The sequence below is a fragment of the Oenanthe melanoleuca genome, chromosome 13, assembly GCF_029582105.1.
Source record: "Oenanthe melanoleuca isolate GR-GAL-2019-014 chromosome 13, OMel1.0, whole genome shotgun sequence".
In the NCBI taxonomy this organism is placed as follows: domain Eukaryota; kingdom Metazoa; phylum Chordata; class Aves; order Passeriformes; family Muscicapidae; genus Oenanthe; species Oenanthe melanoleuca.
In genome coordinates, this window is record NC_079347.1 from 3982012 (window position 1) to 4003959 (window position 21948).

Sequence of the window (21948 nt, forward strand, 5' to 3'; positions counted from 1 at the left end):
TCGCCTTGGCTGAATTTCCTACCTGCACTGGACATTTATTTTGACAAGGCTGCAAAAGCTTTTACCATAAATTAACAAAGTCTCCCAAAGCTGTGAAAATGTCAGTAAAATGAAGTGTGTTTTTCCATTTCCCAGGAATCCACCTCTTTTCCAGCTGGGCTTTAACCTTCCCAAGGACAGGGCAAAGGTGTCTTTGGGATGTGGCCTGAACTCTCCTTCCTCCTCTTGATCCATTCAAAATACCCCAGTACAACAGTCCCTGTTACTAAAATACTTATGACCTAAAAATATCTTTCCAAAGAGATAAAAAATCAAATTTTCTGTTTGCTTGATCCCTGTGCCACCCCCTGCAGGTGGATCTCTCCATCAGGAAGGGGTAGCAAAGCTAAAACTGGAAATCTCTGGCTCTGAAATTATGATTTATTCCTAGGAAGACCAGATCAGCAAATACCCAGTTGCAGACTTTCAGTGGTCCTCACCTGACAATCAGTCTCAAGTTCCCAATAAAATATTTTTTACTCTTTAGATTTTTGGATTTCAGCACACTCTGTAAAAAAATTTATCAGGTCAGCAGAACCATGAATTAAGGAATTAAATTAGCAAGGACATGTGTGTGTATTAAAGAGCTGCTCTTCGAGATTTGAGTAGGAACCAAGAGCTTTGTCCTAAACAGGCACAAAAATATAAGAATATCCATTTTTTCCTAAGACTTTTTTTTTTTTAAAGTCATGTGGAGTCAACTGAATTGCTTTATTTTGATAAATCAGATGATATATTCCACACAGAGGCTTGAAATAATATCAAAGTGTCAAAAGAAAACATTTCTTAAAAGTCTCTTTGAAACAAGATTCAAAATGTCACAGGGGAAAAACGCTGAAACAGGCATTCAACTCCTGCAATTTGATAATTCCTCCCTTCTCTGCTTCCCTGTGTGCATGAAAAATCAGCCTGTTCCTCTGGAAAGCTGCACTTCCAAAGAAACAGGGTTTGCCAAGAGCTGCTCTTTTAGACCTTGGGTGAAAAGTTCCTCTGGTGGAGCTCCAGCTCTCCTGGGGCTGATCCCTGTCCCAGGAAATTCATTTTGAATTCCAACAGGAATTTTTGGGATGTTTACTGGGACAGAGGGAGCTCCCCTGACTCTCAACACAAAGGATCTATATTTAAAAACATATTTAATTGTTTGTTATCTCAAAGTCACCCACTGAAAGTGCTGGACATCAAAGCCAAGTCACGAGAGATTCCATTTTTCTGCAGAAGGGCAAAAGAAGAAATCCAATAAATAAAAGGACAAAACCAGCCAAGAGAGCAGCTCCCCTTTGACCAGTTGGATAAGCAAACAGGAAGATAAAACCACTGTACACTGCTAATTAACTGCAGCAGGAAAACAATTCTTGCAGCAGTTTGAGTGATCACATTTCTCTGCTCCTCTCTCTGTGCAGCCAAAAGAATTACCCTGAATTGTTCCTGCTATTAGAGGCCATTAGAGTAAAAATCATGCCTGTAAAAATGACACCTTAAGCTCCCATTTTTCTTCCCTCCTGGTGATTCAGCAGCAATTTTCCTCCACTTTCACGTCAAAGGATTTTATTTTATTTCATTTTCGCTGCTGCTGCTAGCAGAACTTCCCCCTGCTCAGAGTGGAGCTGGGCTCCTCCTGTCACTGTTTTGGGTGACAAAGTGCCCTGAGCAGGTGTGGGTGACAATTGTGTGATGGGGAGGGAGGCAGGGGAGCCCAGCAGGGTTTCCATGGCAGGAAACAGGTCACAGACAGCTGAGGGTGCCACCAGCAGGCCTGGCAGCCACAGCTCCTGCAGGAGATGATGATTTATCAATGTGCTGAGCATTTAAACAGCAATTCATTCACTGGGAGAAAAGCAATTCTATCTGAGAGATTATCAATAGTTCTAGTCAGAGGCTGGAATAAAGACATGCTCTGTATTTGTGCTTCATTCCAAGCCAGAATTGTTTTCCTGGCTCACCAGGGATATCAGCTGTGTGCTGCTGTGGCAGTGTGATGGATGAACAGAAAATGCAATACATACACATGATTAATAGCATGTCCAGGCCCAATTAAATATTAATTCTCTCTATTATCAGTCAAGTTCCTTGCAAATGTTCACTTCCCTGTTACCCACAGCAGAGCAGCTGATGTGAAACCTCCTCTCCTCTGCAGTGACATTCTCCACTGAAGGGGAAACACAGGAATCCCTTCCTGGAGCTGCAGCTCTTCCAATAAAGCAAAGGTTATTCTAATACTTCTCCTTGTCCTTATCAGACATTTGCCACAGGAATGAATCAAGTGCTAACATTTGGTTATGGCTGAAAAGGAGAAATCCATCATTTCTCTGGCATTATGGCTCTTCTGGCTGCTGCAGAAACCACAGAATCACCTTAAAAATCATTTAATCCCACCCCAGCCATTGCAGGGACACCTTCCACTGTCCAAGCCCAGCTGTGGGCCATGGCAAGGAATTATTTATTTATCCAAACACCTCCCCACTCCCATGGCTGTGGAAAAGCTGCCCTGGAGCTCTCAGCCCCTGCCCAAACCCTGGTGATGCTCTGACCACAGCCCTGCTCCTTCCTTGCCTCCTGGGCACTGCAGAAATGGAATTATTGAGCTGCAGGAGATCATTCCTTGCTCTTGGAGAGAAATTCAAGCAAGTTTGCAGTGGAATTTGGAGCTGGGAGCCTGTAGGCACCACCCTGCAAGGAGCTCTTTAGCTCTCACAGACAGACAAATCCACCCCCAGCCTTATTAACAGCCTGGCTCTGGGGGTGGCCCACGCTTCAAAGCTTTTGGTGTCATGTGCATATGGAAAATGATGTACAGAGCATATGCTGGATCATCACTGGGGCCAGGATGAGACACAGAACACTCACTGAGCACTCACACTGAGTAATGTACCACCCCTCCTTAAATCATCCTGCAAAAAAAAAGCCAAAAGGCAGGAAAATTGGAAAAAAAAAAAAGAAGAAAAAAGGATGGGAAAACTGGAAAAGAAGAAGCCAAAAGATAGGAAAATTGGGAAAAAGAAGACAAAAGGATGGGAAAACTGAAAAAAAAATAAAATACCCAAGGATGGGAAAACAGAGGGTGCTGCTGGCTGTCTCCCAAAGTTAGGGTGCAAGAGCCAAGCCCTCTGTCACTGGGAGTTACTGTCCTTGTCCTTGTCCCTCAGGGAATCCACACTGGGACAAAGTCTCCAACTGAGCCCTGACCAAGTGATGAACCTAAGGAGCCACAATTTCAATTTATTTGTGCCTGTGGGAAATTAATCCAACACTACTGTTGCTGATATCTCAGTGAAAACAGGTTCTGGCCTCTGTGTAACCAGATTTTAATATTTTTTTTGGAAAGAACAGCTCTTTCTCTTTTCCTTTTCCCCACTGAGCAAATAAGCTTTGGGCTCTCTTGTGCCAAAGAAAACAAAGTTCTGCACCGTTGGTCCAGAAAAAGAAAATGTCCTAAAATGATTATATCTAACAAAATTAAATTCTTATTAGAAAAACAACAGCCTGCTGGTGTTGAGATAATTACACAGAGAAAAATGCAAAAGAGAACAGTTAATTGGAGCTGGATAAATTTAGCAGGGAACACAAACAAATGTATGTTGCCAAATGGAGATGAGGGGGCTCCCCCATGGTCCCTGTGAGGATGAGGTGTGTGCAGGATCTTTGGCAGCAAGGGTGGCAAAATAAATGAAATATTTCTGGAGGGTTTGCAAAGATGAATAAAGGACAGAGCATCCTTCAGCCTGAGCTGTGGCCATCTGCTCTGGGATTTTCCTTAATGCTCTGGGACCTGGATTCTGCCAAGCCTGGGATGGTTTTTCTGTCACCTCTCACACCTCAGGGACAGGTTCCAGCTGTTCCTGCTGCCTCTCTGCTCTCCCACCCGAGATCAGGTGAAACAGGGAATTTACAGCCTGGGCACAACTGCAGGATTTGGCATTTGGGGCATTTAATCAGGCTGTAACCAGGAATTTCTGACAGCTATGAAAAGTTTAACCATTCTCCCAAATAACAAATTCCCCTGGCCCTGCACAGCCAAGGGGACACTGCTGGGCACAGGGGGCTCCTGCCAGGCTGGGACAGCACCCTGGGCACCCAACCCTGGCCTGGGCACCCTTTGGGCACCATCCAGCCCCCGTGATGCCAGGGAAGGGGATGAGCAGGGGCAGCAGTGCCCAGAGTCCCTGGCACAGGATGTCACCACAGGAGCCTTCCCAGCACCACCTCTCCCCCGGGGCTGTGCTAATTTTGCTGCCTGGACAGTCCATTAATGGGAATTAATGTTTGCAAACAGCACGAGGAGATCTGCCAGAGCTCTGCTCTGCTCAGGCTGCATCTGCCAGGTTTAGGCCTGGCTTAGCAGGGATTTAGGGCTGGGCCTGAATGTAGGATCAGTTTGGGATCAGAGGACACACTCAGGGCTGGTTTTGGGGTGCAAATGTGTGAAACAGCCCAGCAAACAGAGCAGCCACAGCACACAGCCTTGGGGGGATCTCCCTGGGCTGGAGGATGCTCCAGCTGCAGCAAGAGGTGCCAGATGTGCACCCAAACCCAAACCCAAACCCAAACCCAAACCCAAACCCAAACCCAAACCGACATTTGGGAGCCTGTTTGTCCCTCTGCTGTTTTCCCCACCCTCCCCCCAAAAGACTTTGAGCAGTAATTGCATTGCAAATTGGACTGCAAATATTGGAGAAGAAAATTGCCTCTCCTGACAGGTTTGCTGTATTCAGAGACTCCATCAGAGCTCCTGGGTCTGTTTATCTGCAGTGCAATTATTTTTTATTGCACTGGCACAAGGAATGGACATGCATGCATGAAACATGCAATAAATAAATATTTCAAGGGTAAATATCTCTAATGTATTAGAATATCAAAGAGATTTAAAAAATATATAAAAATCATAAGGCAGTGGCAGCAAATTTGGGATTCAGAGACGCCTGAGGTACCTTTGCTACCTTGGAAAATCCCTTTTCCAGCTGAGACTGACAGAGGCTCTCTGCAGTTCTTTTCTCCCTGTGTCTGAGCAGTAAAATCAGTTCATAACTGGTGATTTCTCCAGATTTTCTCCAATGCCTCTGAGAATTCAAACCTCAGTGCTTGTTTCCTTCTTTTCCAGAGGCAGAAATGGAAATAGGTACAAGGCATTATCAGATAAAAGTCTTTTCAAGCAACACTTTGTGAATATGTTGAAGGGAATGACTTCCCAAAGGGAGTCTTTAGGATTGGATTAACCACCCAGTTTTCTTAAAAAACAACCAAACATTAAAACTCACACCTGCATGCCCTGAAATAAAACAGAAGGCAGGAAATAGATCACAAAAAAAAAATCCCAACTAGAAGCAGCACACTCCCATAAATTCTGAATGGACACAAGAGCAAACAGCTGAAAAAATTGAATTAAGCCCTGGGAAGGAAGCAGGGCTGCCCCTGCAGCCCAGGCAGGGATCGATGCTGGGCTGAGTCATCCTTCCCTCCACAAAAAACTCTCATTCATCCACCTGCTCTGCCCTTCTGGGGTCATCCACCACCTTCTCCTCATCTATTCTGGCCCCTTCATGCTGTTCTCAATCACTGTGGAAAAAACCAGCCCCCAAGGCAACTAAAAAATGTCAGAGAAATTCAAGTTTCTGCCAAGGGCTGAGGTGGAGCATCAGCTGGTGTCCCAGGATTTTGGGACAGTGGGGACAGGCACAGGAGCTCAGGACATGGGGCAGGACAAAGGGAGATCCCATTTCCATTCCCTCCTTAATTAAGAGCCTGGAGAATCCAACCCCAGCGTTTCAGAGAGCAAGGTCACAGTGCCCAACATCTGCTTTCCTGGCAACTGGCTCAGAGGGGCAATTTCTCGATGGTTTGAAGATAATGAGCAAAATTCCCATTTGTGCTCCAGGCACCCAAACTTGCAGATAAGGACAGGAGTGTGGCTGTGGGATGGCAGCTTCTCCCTGGATAAAAAACTGCCCTGCTGGTGCCCTGCCTGCCACCCCACAGCATCCTGCCCATCAATGCTGAGGTTAAGCAACTTTTTTTTTTTGAGGTCTGGCTGCACTCAGAGTCTGGAGATATTGAAATGCCACATATTTAAATATCAGCTGTCACAATAAGAAGAATAATTATGGTTATTTTGGCCCTGTTAGCAATACTAAGTATCAGTGTTTTTAAAGGTATTGAAATCTGCATACAGAGCTCAAAAGAACCAAAAACACAAACAAAAAAACCCCACAAAAACAAGAAGAAGAAACAAAAAACCCAAACAAACAAATAAATCCCCACCTCTAAATATAAGAAGAGCCAAAATGTTTTCTATTTAGTGTTTATCTTGTGAAAAATTCTTATAGAAGTTCTGCCATTTACCCTGAAATCTGCAGACAGTCCAACAGATTTGCTCTCCATAAATTGTTGAGGCTTTGGGCTTTATTTTTAAGTGGCAAGAAAAGTTGGAAAGTTTTTAGGATCTCCTAGGCTGGAAAAGACCTTCAGGATTATCCTGTGCCCAATCCCCACCTTGTCCCCAGAGCACTGAGTGCCACCTGCAGGGATGGGGATCCAAACCTCCAATTCCAATTCCAATTTCCAATTTCCAATTCCAATTCCAGTTCCAATTCCAATTTCCAATTCCAATTTCCAATTTCCAATTTCCAATTCCAATTCCAGTTCCAGTTCCAATCCCTGAGCACCTTTTCCATGGGGAAATTCCTGCTGCTGTCCACCCTGGCCCAGCCTGGGTTTCCTCCCCTCCTGTCCCTGTTCCCTGGAGCAGAGGAATATCTGGCACAGCTCAGGTGTCTTTTTCTCCCCCAAAGAAGGAACAGAACCTCAGAACCACACCTGGCCAGTGCTGCCAACAGAGCTGTGCACAGAACAACCCAACAAACCTCAAATTTCAAATTTCCATCCCAAATTCCTCTGGCCTCACTCATCAGGCTCCTCTCTGAGGCTCACCCCCTGGCAGAGATTTATTGCTCTGCCATTCCAGGCAGGTCCAGCTTTGCCCTGTGGCACTCAGGAGAGCCCAGAGCACAGCAGGGACTCCAGCAGTGCCAGTGCCCAGCCCCTACCTGTCCAGGGAGATGCAGCAGAGGTGCAGGATGGAGGCTGTGGTGAGCAGCACGTCCAGGGATGTCCTCACCAGGCAGAACATCTCCCCATAGACCCAGTTGTCCTGAACCAGCTCCATGGCTCCAAAGGGCATCACCAGCACCGACACCAGCAGGTCAGCAAAGGCCAGGGAGACAATGAAATAGTTGGTCTTGATTTTCCTGCAAGGCAGACACAGGATCAGGGTGGGTTCAGCAGCAGCCTCCTCACATGGGCACAGATTCCAGCTTGGATTTGGGTTTAATTGGCTCTGTCACAATAAAAGCTCCTCTCACTTTATATGGCCACCCCTTCTGGTTTTTAAAGCTAAATATCCAGCATTTTCCTGGCCTAAACACATCTTTGTGCTCACCCAGAGGGGGTAAATGGATGCTCACAAGCCTCTGCCTCACAGCTTGCACTGGAGACTCTGGGGTGGAGGAGGGAGATTTTATTTTAACTTGTAAATGGAGAAAATCCTTCTAGAAAGCACTGAGAATAATCTAGACTGAAGCTGTAATTTTAACTTGAAGAGTACTTTTTAAATCACAACAATAAAATAGAATTAAATCCATTAAAAATCCCACGCAGCACACAAAGAGAGGCTGTAAAAAAGTCTCTCTTTCCTCTTAGGGCTGGGCTGAAAACTCCCAGGGTTAGCAGGAATTATGCCTGTGACCCCCTCAAATCATGGGCTTTTCTAGAAAAATTTTTTACACTGAGAACTTTTCTGCTTTTCTCTAAAATTCTTTTACACTGAGAACTTTTCTGCTTTGCACTCATGTGTCTGCTTTTCTCTAAAAATTTTTACACTGAGAATTTTTCTACACTTACATGTTTTCGGCACTGAAAGGACGAGAATGGGAATTCCAATGGGATGAAGGGAGGGCAGAGTGGGTGTGTTGGGTTGGTGTGGCCAGAAATGTGAATTCTGTCCCATCTGGGTGGGGCAGTGCCCCTGATCTCCTGGCACACATTATCTGCTCATGGGCCATCTTTAAACCAGCTGGGCAATCATCTTTATCTTCCCACAGCCCATCCTCCCTCCAGGAGATATCTCCTGTTCATGGCCACTGAGTCCCAGGGCATGGCTGATAAAATTCCATCATCCCACTGGGAGATGCTCCAGCCAGGGGAGGAGCCAAGCCTTTCCTACCCAGATAAAAACTGAGATTTGGGACACCAAGGAACCTTCTTTCCACTGGATTCCAGAGGAAAACCAGACCTTTCCACATCATCCCTGGAGCTTCAGAGGAAACTGCACCTTCTCCAGGAGCACTGCTCCAGCTGAACCACATCTGCCCCTGCAGGAGGATGCAGCCACCATTGAATGGGACTGTGCCAACACCCTGACTGACTGACGGGTGTCAGCTTGGATTCTGACTCTGGCAGGGCTGGGATTGTTCTGTGTAATACTGCATTGCTATTTTAATTTTCCTAGTAAAGAACTGTTATCCCTAATTCCCATATCTTTGCCTGAGAGCCCCTTAATTTCAAATTTATAATAATTAGGAGGGAGGGGGTTTACATTCTCCATTCCAAAGAGAAGCTCCTGCCTTTACTGTTCTCCAAGCCAGGACAGTGTGTTCTCCCTTTGGCAGTCCCTCAGGAGGGGCTCTGTCCCCTTTTTGTCCCCACGTGGCACCTGGGGGGGCTCACCTGAGCTGCCTGTCCCGGCACACGGCCACCATGACCAGCAGGTTGCCCAGGATGGCCATGAGGATGACGGCGGAGATGAAGGAGAGCAGCAGCACCTTCCCCGCCACGCCGGAGCCCTCCCTGGAACTGGGAGAGACAAAGGGCTGAAAATCCAGCCAACAAAACTCACTCTCACACAATTTTAAATGTTTCATAAGGGATAAAAGGGGACAGTAAAGTGCTGGCTTAAAAAAAAAAAATTCATATTGTCACAATTGTTAAAATGGTGAAAATGTTGTAGAAATTTTCCTCAGATGTTCTTTCACTGCACTGAGCAGATGCAGATTTATGAGTATTGTACACACTCAAATATTCCCTTTTCTTTTACATGTTCTGGGAATTCTTTACTTTTGTTCCACTCCTGTTCTATGGTGCAATAGTGTAGGTTTGATTTTTGGGAGTCGTGTCAGTGATTTCCTCACAATGTTTATGCCACTTTTTCACTCTATATGTAATTTTTTCACAACATTTATGCCATTTTTTCACTATATATATATATATCATTTCCTCACAATGTTTCTGCCATTTCCTCACAATATAAATGTAATTTCCTCACAATGCATATGCCATTTCCTGACAATGTATATTCCATTTTTTTACAACATTTATGCCATTTCCTCACAACATTTATGCCATTTTTCTCACAACATTGATGCCATTTCCTCACAATTAAAACCAGTGAATTATTAATAATGGTAGAACTCTTTTTCACATCATTTTTAATGTTATCTCTGTGGTTCCTTCAATATTATCTTATCATACAGACAGTTTTAGCTATTTCTACAAACTTAAGTCATTCTCACTATTGTCATCAATTAAAAAATTAAAGTATCCTGCAAAAGCTAAAATTACATAGTCTCTATTTGAATATTTTACAAAGCCTAAATTACAATATGTGTTTATCACACTCATAATAAATGAGATACACACAGCCAGGGCATTGGCCACAAAAGCTGACAAATTATCTATATCAAAACCAGTCCAAAAGCAGTTATACTGATTATATTTATAAAATATAATATTCCAAATGTAATATTTTGTAATTGTACTACATCAAAATCCTTGTGATTAATAATAGTTTGCAAGAGTTAATACATAACAACAAAAACCAACAACTACTGGAACCCTGAAAAATGAAAATTTTAGATTTTCTGTGCTAACAAACACTGACCCCCAAGAAAAAACAACTTTTAACCTGAAGCTGGAAAAAGCTTCCAAAATTAAATAACAGAACTAGAATGATGAGAGTGTGATTTAAATAGAAGTGTGCAATATCACATAGCAGAAAACTAAAAATGCAATTGTTTAAAATCTAATATATAGAAATAAAATAGAATTTTAAGGTGGAAGTTTCACCCTCACACAAACATTTTACACCTTGAATTTTGAAATCTCCAGAATGTTTTGCCTTTTTCTCTCTTCCCTTCACTCTATGAAAATCAAAGCAGTCTGGCTTTTCTTTTTTTTAGGGAAAATAAATAATTTTTTTCTAAGTGCACAATTTCCCCCAACTCTGAGATCAATAATTTCTTTCAGTAAATGAAGAGGAAGAAAAGAAAAAGGAAAAATAACACAAAACCCTCCACAAAAATGTCAGAAATTTAAATGTCAAAAATTTAAAATCTGCATTTCCACAAATAATTTGCTGTTTCAAAGAAAAGTTTTTAAATTTTATTTTTCAGAGCTTGCAAGGAAGGCAACACCCAGCATGCAATAAATTCCTCAAAAACCTGGTTTGATTACAAAATCTGGAATTATTTTTCCCCTAAAGCCATTTCTAATGATAAATCCTGAATAAACCACCTGCTTGTGTGACATCACAGCAGCACACAGGGGAAAACCCCTGCTGAGAGCACAGAACTGTAACAGGAAGAATAAAATAAAATAAAATAAAATAAAATAAAATAAAATAAAATAAAATAAAATAAAATAAAATAAAATAAAATAAAATAAAATAAAATAAAATAGAAAATAAAATAGAAAATAAAAATAAAATAAAAAATAAAAATAAAATAAAATAAAATAGAAAATAAAATAGAAAATAAAACAAAATAAAACAGAAAATAAAATAGAAAGTAAAATAGAAAATTAAAATAAAATAAAATAAAATAAAATAAAATAAAATAAAATAAAATAAAATAGAAAAAAATAAAATAAAATAAAATAAAATAAAATAAAATAAAATAAAATAAAATAAAATAAAATAAAATAAAATAAAATAAAATAAAATAAAATAAAATAAAATAAAATAAAATAAAATAAAATAAAATAAAATAAATAAAATGCTTGGAGGGCAGAGCAGCTGAGCTGGTACGAGGATGGCCCAGTTTGGACTGGAAGGGATAACTCTGCCTGCACAGGGGACCTGCAGCATCCCCAGGGATTGCAGGGAACATTCCCCAACAAGGGATGAGTTCTTCAGCCTTGCTGAAAATTAAAAATTCTGAGTAGTGGCAGCCTCAGAAAGTTTTTTCATTGAACAGTGCCCTGGGGTGTGGGGAGTACAAGGAAGGGTTGGTTTGTTCTGCAGCCAGGGTTTTCCCCTCTAACTCTGTATTTCATAACCACAGATAATCTGTCCTTGGCCTTTCCTGCTTCCCTGATTATTCCTGGGCATTAAAAGAATCATTAAGCACCTAAAACTCACGATAAGCTATTTTATCAGCAAACCTGTCTCAGTACAGAGACATGGGAATAGGGAAGGGGTGATTGATCTCTGCCTTTCCAGCACTAATCCAGAAACATTTAATTCCCTTTAATGCCTTTAAATGCTGCCCTGCTTCACTTCAGCCCGTGCAGATGGCAGGACAGCTCTGATTCCAGTCAATTATGTCCTTCCCTTCTGTTTTCTGAAATGAATTAAAGTATTGACAAGCCAGGAATAAACAGCATTCCACGTATCAAAATAACTCTGTCACATGATTCATTTATTTGAGTGTTTAAAAAAAAAACAACAAACAAATAGTGGTGGTGGGGTGGGAGGGAAGGGATGAGGTTTTCTCTCCTTTTGTGCTGGTTTGGAACAAAACTGCTGAAAACATCAGCAAGGCTGCAGCTCCTCTCCATGAACCTGCCAGAGGCTGAGAAGCTGCAGAGAATGAAGTGTGAGGCAGCTGATAGCTCTGATTAAAGCCAGTTGTCAGGATGGAGGAAGAAGACAGGGATGGGAATGTTTTAGAAATTGTTGTGTGTGGGCAGGAGCAGTCACTGCGTGCTGGGAGCGCTCCCCAGTTTGGGAATGGTTTGGGAATGGTTTGGGAATGGTTTGGGAATGGTTTGGGAATGGTTTGGGAACGGTTTGGGGACTGGGACCTGCTGGAGCTGCCAGACACGAGGTGACCTCAGGACACACCAGACCCTGCTCCCAGCTCAGCCTCTGGGAGTGGATTTTGGAATATCCTGAGCTGGGAGGGACCCACAGCATCATTCAGTGCCCCCAAATCCCACCCTGGAGTGCAGCATCCACCCAAACACTGCTGGAGCTCTGGCATTCCATGGGGAGCCTGGGCAGTGCCAGCACCTCTGGGGGAAGAACCTTTCCCAAAATCCAACCCAAACCTGGCCCAGCTCCAGCCCTTCCCTGGTGCTGTCCCTGTCACTGTCACACGGATTGGAGCTGCAGAGCCCAAGGAGCCTCCCCTGGGTCTCAGACCCTTCCCCACCCCTGTGTCCCTTTTTGGGGGGGCTCTCCCAAGCTTCAGAGATATTTGTGGTGCCTAAACTGTCCCCAGGGCTGGAGGTGCCAAACCCAGGAGCCCCCTGAGCTCTCTGTGCTGCCCACTCAGCTGGGAGCAGCAGCAGCAGAAGAACTTCTCCTTTGCTCAGTGGAAATTGGATCTGAGGCTCAAAACTCATCCAGGACAATGAGATCCTTTAATTTTCATGGTCTGAGCCAGAGAGCCAGGCAGGAGTTTGCACTTGGGGAATGAGGGAGGAGCTCTGGGCTGTCCTGAAGGGATGGGCTGGTCCAGCTGCCACCTCTGTGCCCATCCTGCAGGGCAGGGAGAGCCCTGGCTCTGCTCTGTGCCCATCCTGCAGGGCAGGACAGAGCCTGGCTCTGCTCTGTGCCCATCCTGCAGGGCAGGACAGAGCCCTGGCTCTGCTCTGTGCCCATCCTGCAGGGCAGGACAGAGCCCTGGCTCTGCTCTGTGCCATCCTGCAGGGCAGGACAGAGCCTGGCTCTGCTCTGTGCCCACCCTGCAGGGCAGGACAGAGCCTGGGTCTGCTCTGTGCCCATCCTGCAGGGCAGGGAGAGCCCTGGCACTGCTCTGTGCCCATCCTGCAGGACAGAGCCTGGCTCTGCTCTGTGCCCATCCTGCAGGGCAGGGAGAGCCCTGGCACTGCTCTGTGCCCATCCTGCAGGACAGAGCCTGGCACTGCTCTGTGCCCATCCTGCAGGACAGAGCCCTGGCTCTGCTCTGTGCCCATCCTGCAGGGCAGGGAGAGCCCTGGCTCTGCTCTGTGCCCACCCTGCAGGGCAGGACAGAGCCTGGCTCTGCTCTGTGCCCATCCTGCAGGACAGAGCCTGGCTCTGCTCTGTGCCCATCCTGCAGGGCAGAGCCTGGCACTGCTCTGTGCCCATCCTGCAGGACAGAGCCTGGCTCTGCTCTGTGCCCATCCTGCAGGGCAGGACAGAGCCTGGCACTGCTCTGTGCCCATCCTGCAGGACAGAGCCTGGCTCTGCTCTGTGCCCATCCTGCAGGGCAGGACAGAGCCTGGCTCTGCTCTGTGCCCATCCTGCAGGGCAGAGCCCTGGCTCTGCTCTGTGCCCACCCTGCAGGACAGAGCCTGGCACTGCTCTGCCCATCCTGCAGGGCAGGACAGAGCCTGGCTCTGCTCTGTGCCCATCCTGCAGGGCAGGACAGAGCCTGGCTCTGCTCTGTGCCCATCCTGCAGGGCAGGACAGAGCCTGGCTCTGCTCTGTGCCAGGCAGCAGATCAGGAGTTACATAATTCACACCCACACACGAGCAGATATCGCTGCAGGGCTGATGTGTGTGAGCACAATCCTCCAAACCCATTAGACTGTCACCTAAAATACAGGCTAAAATTAACTTATGGAATCAGCAGGAGATTAAGATCACAGTATTTACACTGAGCAAAGGCAGCTGCTGCAAATACTTTGTTCTGCATCCTCTAACAACTTCCACAGAGCCTTGTGCCCCCCAAACCCCACCCTGACCCCTCCACCTGGGCTCTGCAGCACCTTGCATTGCTCTTGTTGCCTTGGACTATATTTGCAACTCTTCAAACCTTAATCCAGCTGTCCCCTTTATGTGCTGAACATTCCCATTTGATTTTCACACCAACACTTTGGGATGTGCAGCACAGGAGGGGCTGGAGCTGCTGGAGAGCTGGGATCCTGTGCAGAGTATTTTATTGGAGTTATCAAACTCCACAACAATGAAAAACCCAAATCTCTGACCCAGGCAGGGATTTAGACTCACTACACAGCAGAGATGTGGCAACAATCATTTCTCCTTTGGAAATGCTGAATAAAACCCAAGATCAAACACATGTTTAATCAGAAGTGTTTTGATCAGTTATTAATTAGAATTGCTCCTCCAGAGGTCCATGGCCTCACCCAAACCACTCAGCAGTTCAGTGGTGAACAGAGGATGGTGAAGGAAGCAGAATAGCACTCCTGACTTTAGCTGTACATCCCACAATCAGAATGTGATTATCCCCTGTTTTCTAGGGGGCTCTTGCCTCCCTCCTGTCACACACAAGGCTGAATGTTCAGCAACAAACACAGAGCTCCTCATTTCCAATATTTAAACAATTGCCATTAATTTCCCTTCCATATTCCCTGAAGGCAGAGCCCAGGGTGTACTCCTGCACAGGAATATTGGTAATTTTGCTACTGCATAGAATGATTTTGCCTCCCAGAGACATCACCATTACAACTCAAGTTTTGTCTCAGGAGTTCAGAAACAGGATGGGACTGGATGCAGATCCATGACACAGAGTGGGAAAAGGAAGGTTCAGGCTCATACCAAACATACTCTGAGTGCCCAGACTCCTCACAGATCTGAGAAATTGAGAATTATTGCCTCCTGCAATAACCAGGTGCAGAACTGGGAGCACAGAGCCCACAACTCTTCAGGAGCTGTGCTGCTGCTCCTGGGCTCAAAGCATTTATTGCACCTTTTCCTGTAAAAATTCCCCCAAAATAAGCCCTGCCCTATGCCCAGAGGTCTGGTACCTCTTACCAAACCCCCTCTCAGCATTCTCATTCTGACTTCTCTTTCTCAAACCTTTGTTCCCATCTTTGCCCAAAGCCCAGAACTTGCAAGATGCTCAGATCAGAAACCATGAAGGTCCTGCTCTGCTTTTTCAAACAATATCTGCAGTCAGGAAAACATTGTTAAATGAGAGGCATTTAGTCAGGAAGGGTCCTGGTGTTAAAATACCCAGGCTGTGCCTGTTTACACCCTGGTCAGCAAATGACAAATACAGCTGTTGGCTGTTTAATTTCTAATATTTCCTGGAGAGTTTCCCACTTTCAAGCCTCCAGAGGAATGAAAAAGCTCCTTGCAGTCACCTCTGCTAATGGAAGACTTGGCACAGACAGAGAGTTCTGGAACACATTTTATTTGAGACCCACCCCAGACCCCCTGTGTGACTCTAAGCCACACACAAAAAAACCAAAAAAACAAAACAAAAAAAAAAACAAAAAAAAAAAAAAACAAAAAAACAAAAAAAAAAAAAAAAAAAAAAACAAAAAAAAAAAAAACCAAAAAAAACAAAAAAAAAAAAAAAACCAAAAAACAATCCCCAGCTAATTTTGAGCTTGGCTATAAAAATTATAGTTTGTTAAAGATAATTCCAGAGGTGGCAGCCAGAACCCTCCCAGGGCCTGGTGCTCACAGCTCATTTTTATGGCCCTCACTGGTGGGGAGGCTCCAGACAGGTGTCCTGTCTGAGCAAGGACGTGGAATGTCCTTGGTTCAGGAGCAGAGCTCTTAAATTCCTCGTTTTACTTCAACCTCCTCCTCCAGCCCCAGACAAGTGCTTGCTCTGAACACTCTCACAGAGCCCTCACCACATTTCTCACCCCAAATAAACAGAGGAGGTCAAGGAGCTTTGAGGAGGGGAAGTGCTCAGACGGAGCCCAGACACCACCCAGGAGTCAGGAGCAGCACATTTCTGTGCCTGGGATGTCTGGGGTTTGTTAATTGTGTTTAATTTGGGCTGGGCAGGAGCTCCCAGAGGAACAAACCCCTGATTCCCAAATCCCTGGACAGCCCCTCCTGGGGAACAGGGCAGTGCAAACTTGGGGACAAATGGAATTTTGCCAGCCTGATGCTGAGGCTCAGCCCTGCAAAGTCAAGGAAGGTGTTGTGGAAAGCCCCAAGCTCTGCTGCTGCCCTGGACAAAAGCAATAAGGTCCAGCCCAGGATATCCCAGTTTTTAGGATGATTTTCACATCCTTCCACAGCCTTTTCCCCCTCTGTGCAGAGACACTGATGCTAAAAATATGATGCAAGACGTTAAAAAGTTCATTTTTGTGGCCCAGCTTTTAATTCATGGGCACAGATTGCTCTGATAAAAGCAGATGAAGCCTCAGAGAGGCCTGACCTCCTGTGGGCTGAGCACAAACACAAATAGGAGCTGCCCCTCTGCACTCTCCAAGTTTATTTTAATAATTTATTATAAAATATCTCATTTATTTCCAGAGTCTGTGTGTCTCCCTTGCTCCACAGCTGCCATCAGAGAGCACACTATTAATTTGCAGAAGCTGGAGCCAGGCTTAAAATCTCCATTAATTAAGTGTTGGCGGAGGTGTTTGGAAAGATGTTCCCATAAATACAGTGCTTTAAAGTGTTTCCCTAGAAACTGAGAAAAGAGTTGAACAATATGAAAAATACCCAGGCTGATGACTCCCCCGTGGAGCAGTGCCTGGGCTAAAGGGAAAGAACTTTTTTCCCCAAGATTTTTTTTGGCTACTGGAAATTTTTGTCAAATGTACAATTTAAATCTCTTTTTCATTCCTTGTTTCCCTGTGCCCAGATCCCAAATTCCCCCATCTGTCCCCTCCTGTCAGGGAGTTGTGCAGAGCCAGAAATTCCCCCTGAGCCTCCTTTTCTCCTCTGAGCCCCTTCCCAGCTCCCTCAGCCCCTCCTGGCTCCAGCCCCTTCCCATCCCAGGTGGAGGAGACAGGGTTTGGTAGGAAATTTCCTCAATCAGTTCATTAATCTCTGCAGATTAAATCCCCTTCTGGGTGGATGCTGCTGCTGTCACAGGATTAGAGTTGATCTTCCCTTGGAAAGAGAAGGAGGAAGGAGCTCCAGGCTGATTGTGGCTGTTAAATGACTTTTTACAGCCTGTTATTTCTCACCTAAACAGAAGTGTGACCAAAGGACTTGAGATAAACGATGGTTTAATGACTCCAGGAGTAGAAACTGGAGAGGTTTTGCAAAGAGCTTGTGTACACAAGAACAAACACTTGTATTGCAACCTGCTGGAGCATCCTGGGCTGTTTGCTTTCCATGAATCCTACAGAGCACAAACTCTTCCCTAAATCCTTCCATTTCCCACACTCTGGGTGATTTTGGTGCCTGTTTGGCTGCACCCACTCAGCCCAGCCCTTGTCCCCCCATGAGTGGCTGGGAGTGCCCTGAGCCAGGGGATGAGGCACAGCCCAGCACTGGGGTGGGGTTGGGGTCCTGTCTGTCCCTCTGGGACTCTTGTTCCAGGCTTGGATGGGGACAGGAGATCGAGGACCTTCCCTGCCTGCTCCTGCCTGAGCCCAGCACCAGCAGCCAAACCCATCCCAGAGCCAAACCCATCCCAAAACTGAGCCCGCCCCAAAACCAGCCACCAACAGCTCCAGTGATCCACAGGGAGAAGCCAGCACAGCAAACTCCAGGATTTGGGACTCCTCAAACCCAAAATTCCCCCCCAGGGGCAGGATGGAGCTTGGAATTCAGGACCCTGCCTCTGCACCAGGGCTTTGGGTTAAAAAATGGGATTTTTCCTTTGCTTCAAAACAAACACAACCAATCCACCCCATCTGATTCCTTGTTCCCTCAGCCTGCTGCTCATTCCTCAAAGTCAAGAGAAGATTAATGAGCCCCACACAGAACTGCTGGAGGGCTCTGCACTTTCCAAGCCACAAAAACACCTTCAGCAACAAAGTGAGAAAAGTAAAGCTGATAGAGCCAAGTTGGGAAGCAATTAACATCAATCTAAAATTCAGCTGCTTTGGGGGCTCAGCTTAAAAATAAAAAGCAATTACAGCTGTGGCAAACTGAAGGAATACATTGGTTTTTCAGAGTTTAGCAAAGGGAGTCTGCCTTCACCAGCAGCTACTAAACTAAAAGGGTTTTTTTGTTTCTGTCTCCCACACCTGAGGAAGCAAAAATCCTTTATTGAGTGTGAAGCACTCAGGACAATACTTGGGGCAAAACTCCCAAAATCTACCTGGAACAAAATTTCAATCAATAATTTGCTCATGGGAAACCCCACTACGAAAATCCATGAAGGGGACAGAGCAGTTCTGGAATTTTATTTGAATAAAGATGGGGGGAAAATGTGTGGGGGGAAAAGGCAGGGGTAAAAAGGATGGGGAAAAGGCAGGAAAAAAGGGTGGGGGGAAAGAGTGGGGAAAAGGGGAGTGGGAAAAAAAGGGATGGGGAAAATAAGGAAAAAGGCGGGAAAAATCAGGCGGGAAAAATCAGGCAGGAAAAATCAGGCGGGAAAAATCAGGCGGGAAAGGGGGTGGAGAAAAAAGGGGTGGGGAAAATAAAAGGGGTGGGGAAAAAAGGGGGTGGGGAAATTGGGGAAAAGGTGGGTTGTGACCAAGTGGGCTGGGAAATTTGGGGGGAAAAGGTGGGAAAAACCAGGTGGGGGAGTGGGAAAGGCAGGAACACAGAGAGCTGGGAATGCTCTGTAGGGAGATGATGGGAAAGTCTGGGAAGGTTTTCATGGCCTTTCAAGGCATGGCACAATTGTAACTTGCACTGGCAGAGGCAGAGTTTGGCCTCTCTGGACTGCTGGAACCAATTTGAGGTTTTCATTTCAAACCCCTTGACAGGATCTCATTAACCTGCTGCCTGTAATAAATGTACCAATAACAATCGCCGAGTCACGTGAAATTAAAAAAATCCAATAAAATATAAATAGGAAATACTCGTGGGTCATTTCTTTTCCTACTCTGGAATTCGAGAAAATGAGGTCTGCCACCTCCCTCGGGCTGTGATGAATGCAAGTTCCCAACTGAACTGTCAAAATTTTCCAGGAATGTCTCTCCAACATCACGTTGCAACCTTTTCAAAATTCATAACATTTTCTGCTGTAAAGAAATCCTTGACTTGTCTAGGCCACATTTTGACACTTTTCAAATACCAGGGTGATGCCACGTCCTCAGAGAACTCCAGGAAGCCCAAACCTGCTGTGTGAGCAGAGACTTTTATCTGCAGGCAAAGGGAAAATGCCACCCTGCAGCTTTACAGATGAATTGTAGGGTCACAGCTCAGGGGCTGCAGGAGCCAAATCCTTCCTCCTACCTCACATTCACATCAAGTTCTTCCATCACAGGCAACAGGCACAGGGAGCTGGGGGTTCAGTGTCCATAGAACAGACCTCATCCTGCAGTGGAGACAGAAATACAGGGATTAGTTCCAGCATCTCCCAGAAATGCAGATTTACTGCAGGATCCAAGCCAGGTGCCCTTGGTTTTTTGGGCACCCACCAGATCATGTCCAGCTGCTTTAGAGCAGCACTTCCAGTGGTTTTTTTTCCACCAGGCATCTTTCCAGCTCTTCCCCCAGCCTGGCTTTTCCCATTCCAAATTACCTGCACACCTGCAAGACTTCCCCAGGAACTTCCCAACTCTGAAAGCTACAAAAAGGAGTTTGAATGGAGCCAAACTGAAGAAAGTTTGCAAAGCCCAGGTGGGAAAACACAAGCAAGAAGGCTTGGTAAATTAGTTTCTGTTTTTACACAAAACTAAAACATTGACTTACCACTAAATTAAACCAGGTTTCCTGTGACACTCTATTGTGCAGCCTTATGAATACTTAATAGCAGTGCTGTAATTACCAAGAACTAAATGCTTTGCAGCTTGAGTTAAAATAAATGTTCTTACTTCCAGCACCACTAAGTGATGTAAATATTAATGGAGTTTTTAACTCTATCAAAATTCCATCCTGACTCCAAAGAAATGAATGCACCATCTTAATAATGTGCTTGTGCATTTGCTGCTGCTAATCCAGTGGAAAAAATAGGCTCAGTTTCAGAGCACTTGAGGCTGTTGATTACCCCTTGTGCTGTCTCTAGGGAGCCAGGGATAAAGCCACTGAAAATGCCAACCCAGATGCAAATAATGCCATTGTGGTGACTTGGATTCCAAGGAAAATCAGAATAAAACTGCCTCAGCCTTCCCAGACACCGATGGCAGGTTTGCAATGCCAATGAGCTCCCCTCTCCCCAGACCTGTGCCACCAGGAGTAATTCAGGGTGTGTGTGTCAGGCAGCATCTTGCAAGGAAAAATTGCTGTGCAAAGGATATTTTTTATCAAAAAGGCAGAGTTTGGCTGGACCCTGTTTGCAGCTTCAGCTGGTGATTCTTTGGGCACTCTGGGATCTGCTGATTCAAAACCTGCTGCTTTATTTGCAAATAAAACCTGCTTTATTTACAAATAAAAGGGGGAGAGGTCTGGAGATTCACCTGTGTGTCCCTGAGACCTGATCCCCAACTTGAATTTGGAGGGAAAACCCAAAAATCCACTGCCCTGTGCTCCTGCTCTGGGGCTCTTCCATAGGATAAAATATCTGGCACAGTTTCACTCTTTGAGATACCAGCATGAAATTAATTCTGATTTCTCCTGCAAAACGGATTAAAAACTTCTCAGTGATTTTGTATGTTAGAGTTCCAGTTAGGGGGAATCTTTCTTCCTTTGTTCTTCTGGGAAAAATGTAATTTTAGTGTGCACTGGGGTTACACAGGATCTGCACCATCTTGCTATCATGGAGATTTCTACAAGAACTGAAACCTTCTATATAGGAGAAAAAAAAATAATTCCAAAATGGAAAAAAAAAATCTTCACAAACAGACAAAACTCCTCCAAAAGGAAAGGCAATGTGGGAACTGGTGGCACTGGAGAATTCAGGAATGATCCAGCTGAGCTCAGCTCCCTCACCTGGCACCCCTGACCTCCCTCTGCCCCTTCTCCTCCTCATCTCCACGGGGAAATGGGAAAACCCAGGGAGGACAGGGATAAATGGCTCGGATTTAAGGCATGAACAGAGATTTCAGAGCCATGAGGGCTGGCTGGTGGCCAGCAGAGACTCCCCAGCCTCACCTGCTCAGGTGTGCCCAGGGGAGATGGAAATGCCCCCCCAGCAGCGGCCACAGCACCTTCCCTGCCAGCCCTGAGCCCCTGGCACCTTCTCCATCCCATTTCTTTTCATCCCACTCGCTCCCATCAGGTTCCATCGCTGAGCTGGTGGCAGCAGCAGCTGAGTCACCGTGAGGAGCTGCCACCCCCATTTCCTCAGAGCCCCTTTCCCTGCAGGCAGATCCCCACTGTCCTCCTGCTCACAGGGCTGGGTCGAGCCAGAGCCAGGGCTGCACCGGCTCCGGAGGCAGGGATCCCTCCGGGAAAGGAGAGCGCTGATGCCACAATTAACACCTGGACGGCAGGCGGCAGCTTTCCCAGGAGTCATTTTCTTCCACATCCTTTCCCCTTGCGTGTGAGCCAAACACTTTTTTCCTTTGAACACAACAAGATTCCTTACCTGGGACTGGGATTCTTCCTCAGCCAAGGATGAGACCCTGTATTCCCCACAGACCCTCGGCTGCTGAATGAACTCTGATTAAATCCATGCATCCAACTCCATTAAACACAAACCTTTCCCACACGAGACTCAGGCTGGACCCAGCTGTGCCTGAACTCCACCAGGGGTTTAGAGAGCAGAGGGCTCCTCCCTGAACCTCACAACTCAGTGGGAAGCTCTCCCTTTGATTCCTCCCTCCTTATTTTGGAGTAAATAATTTGTAAATCATTCTAGATCAATCCTAACTCTCTTTTCCTTTGTATTTTCCCTGCCTGTAGTAAGGAACAGAGTGAACCTTGCCATTGAACTTTAAGTCACACTTTTACAACATCCTATTAAAACTCCTTCTGCCAATACCTTTGGAGTGATCAAA

At 45.6% G+C, this 21948-nt stretch overlaps 1 protein-coding gene across 1 annotated transcript in view; it reads right to left on the bottom strand.

The window, feature by feature from the left end:
- Positions 1-21948, bottom strand: part of HTR4 (5-hydroxytryptamine receptor 4) — a 62215-nt gene that overhangs the window by 23178 nt on the left and 17089 nt on the right. Inside the window, exons 2-4 of the mRNA XM_056502248.1 lie at positions 19304-19385; positions 8755-8880; positions 7077-7277 (exon numbers count right to left, since the gene is read on the bottom strand). Of these exons, the coding sequence (XP_056358223.1) occupies positions 7077-7277; positions 8755-8880; positions 19304-19329 (353 nt within the window). The 5' untranslated portion in view covers positions 19330-19385. The remainder of the gene's footprint in view (positions 1-7076; positions 7278-8754; positions 8881-19303; positions 19386-21948) is intronic.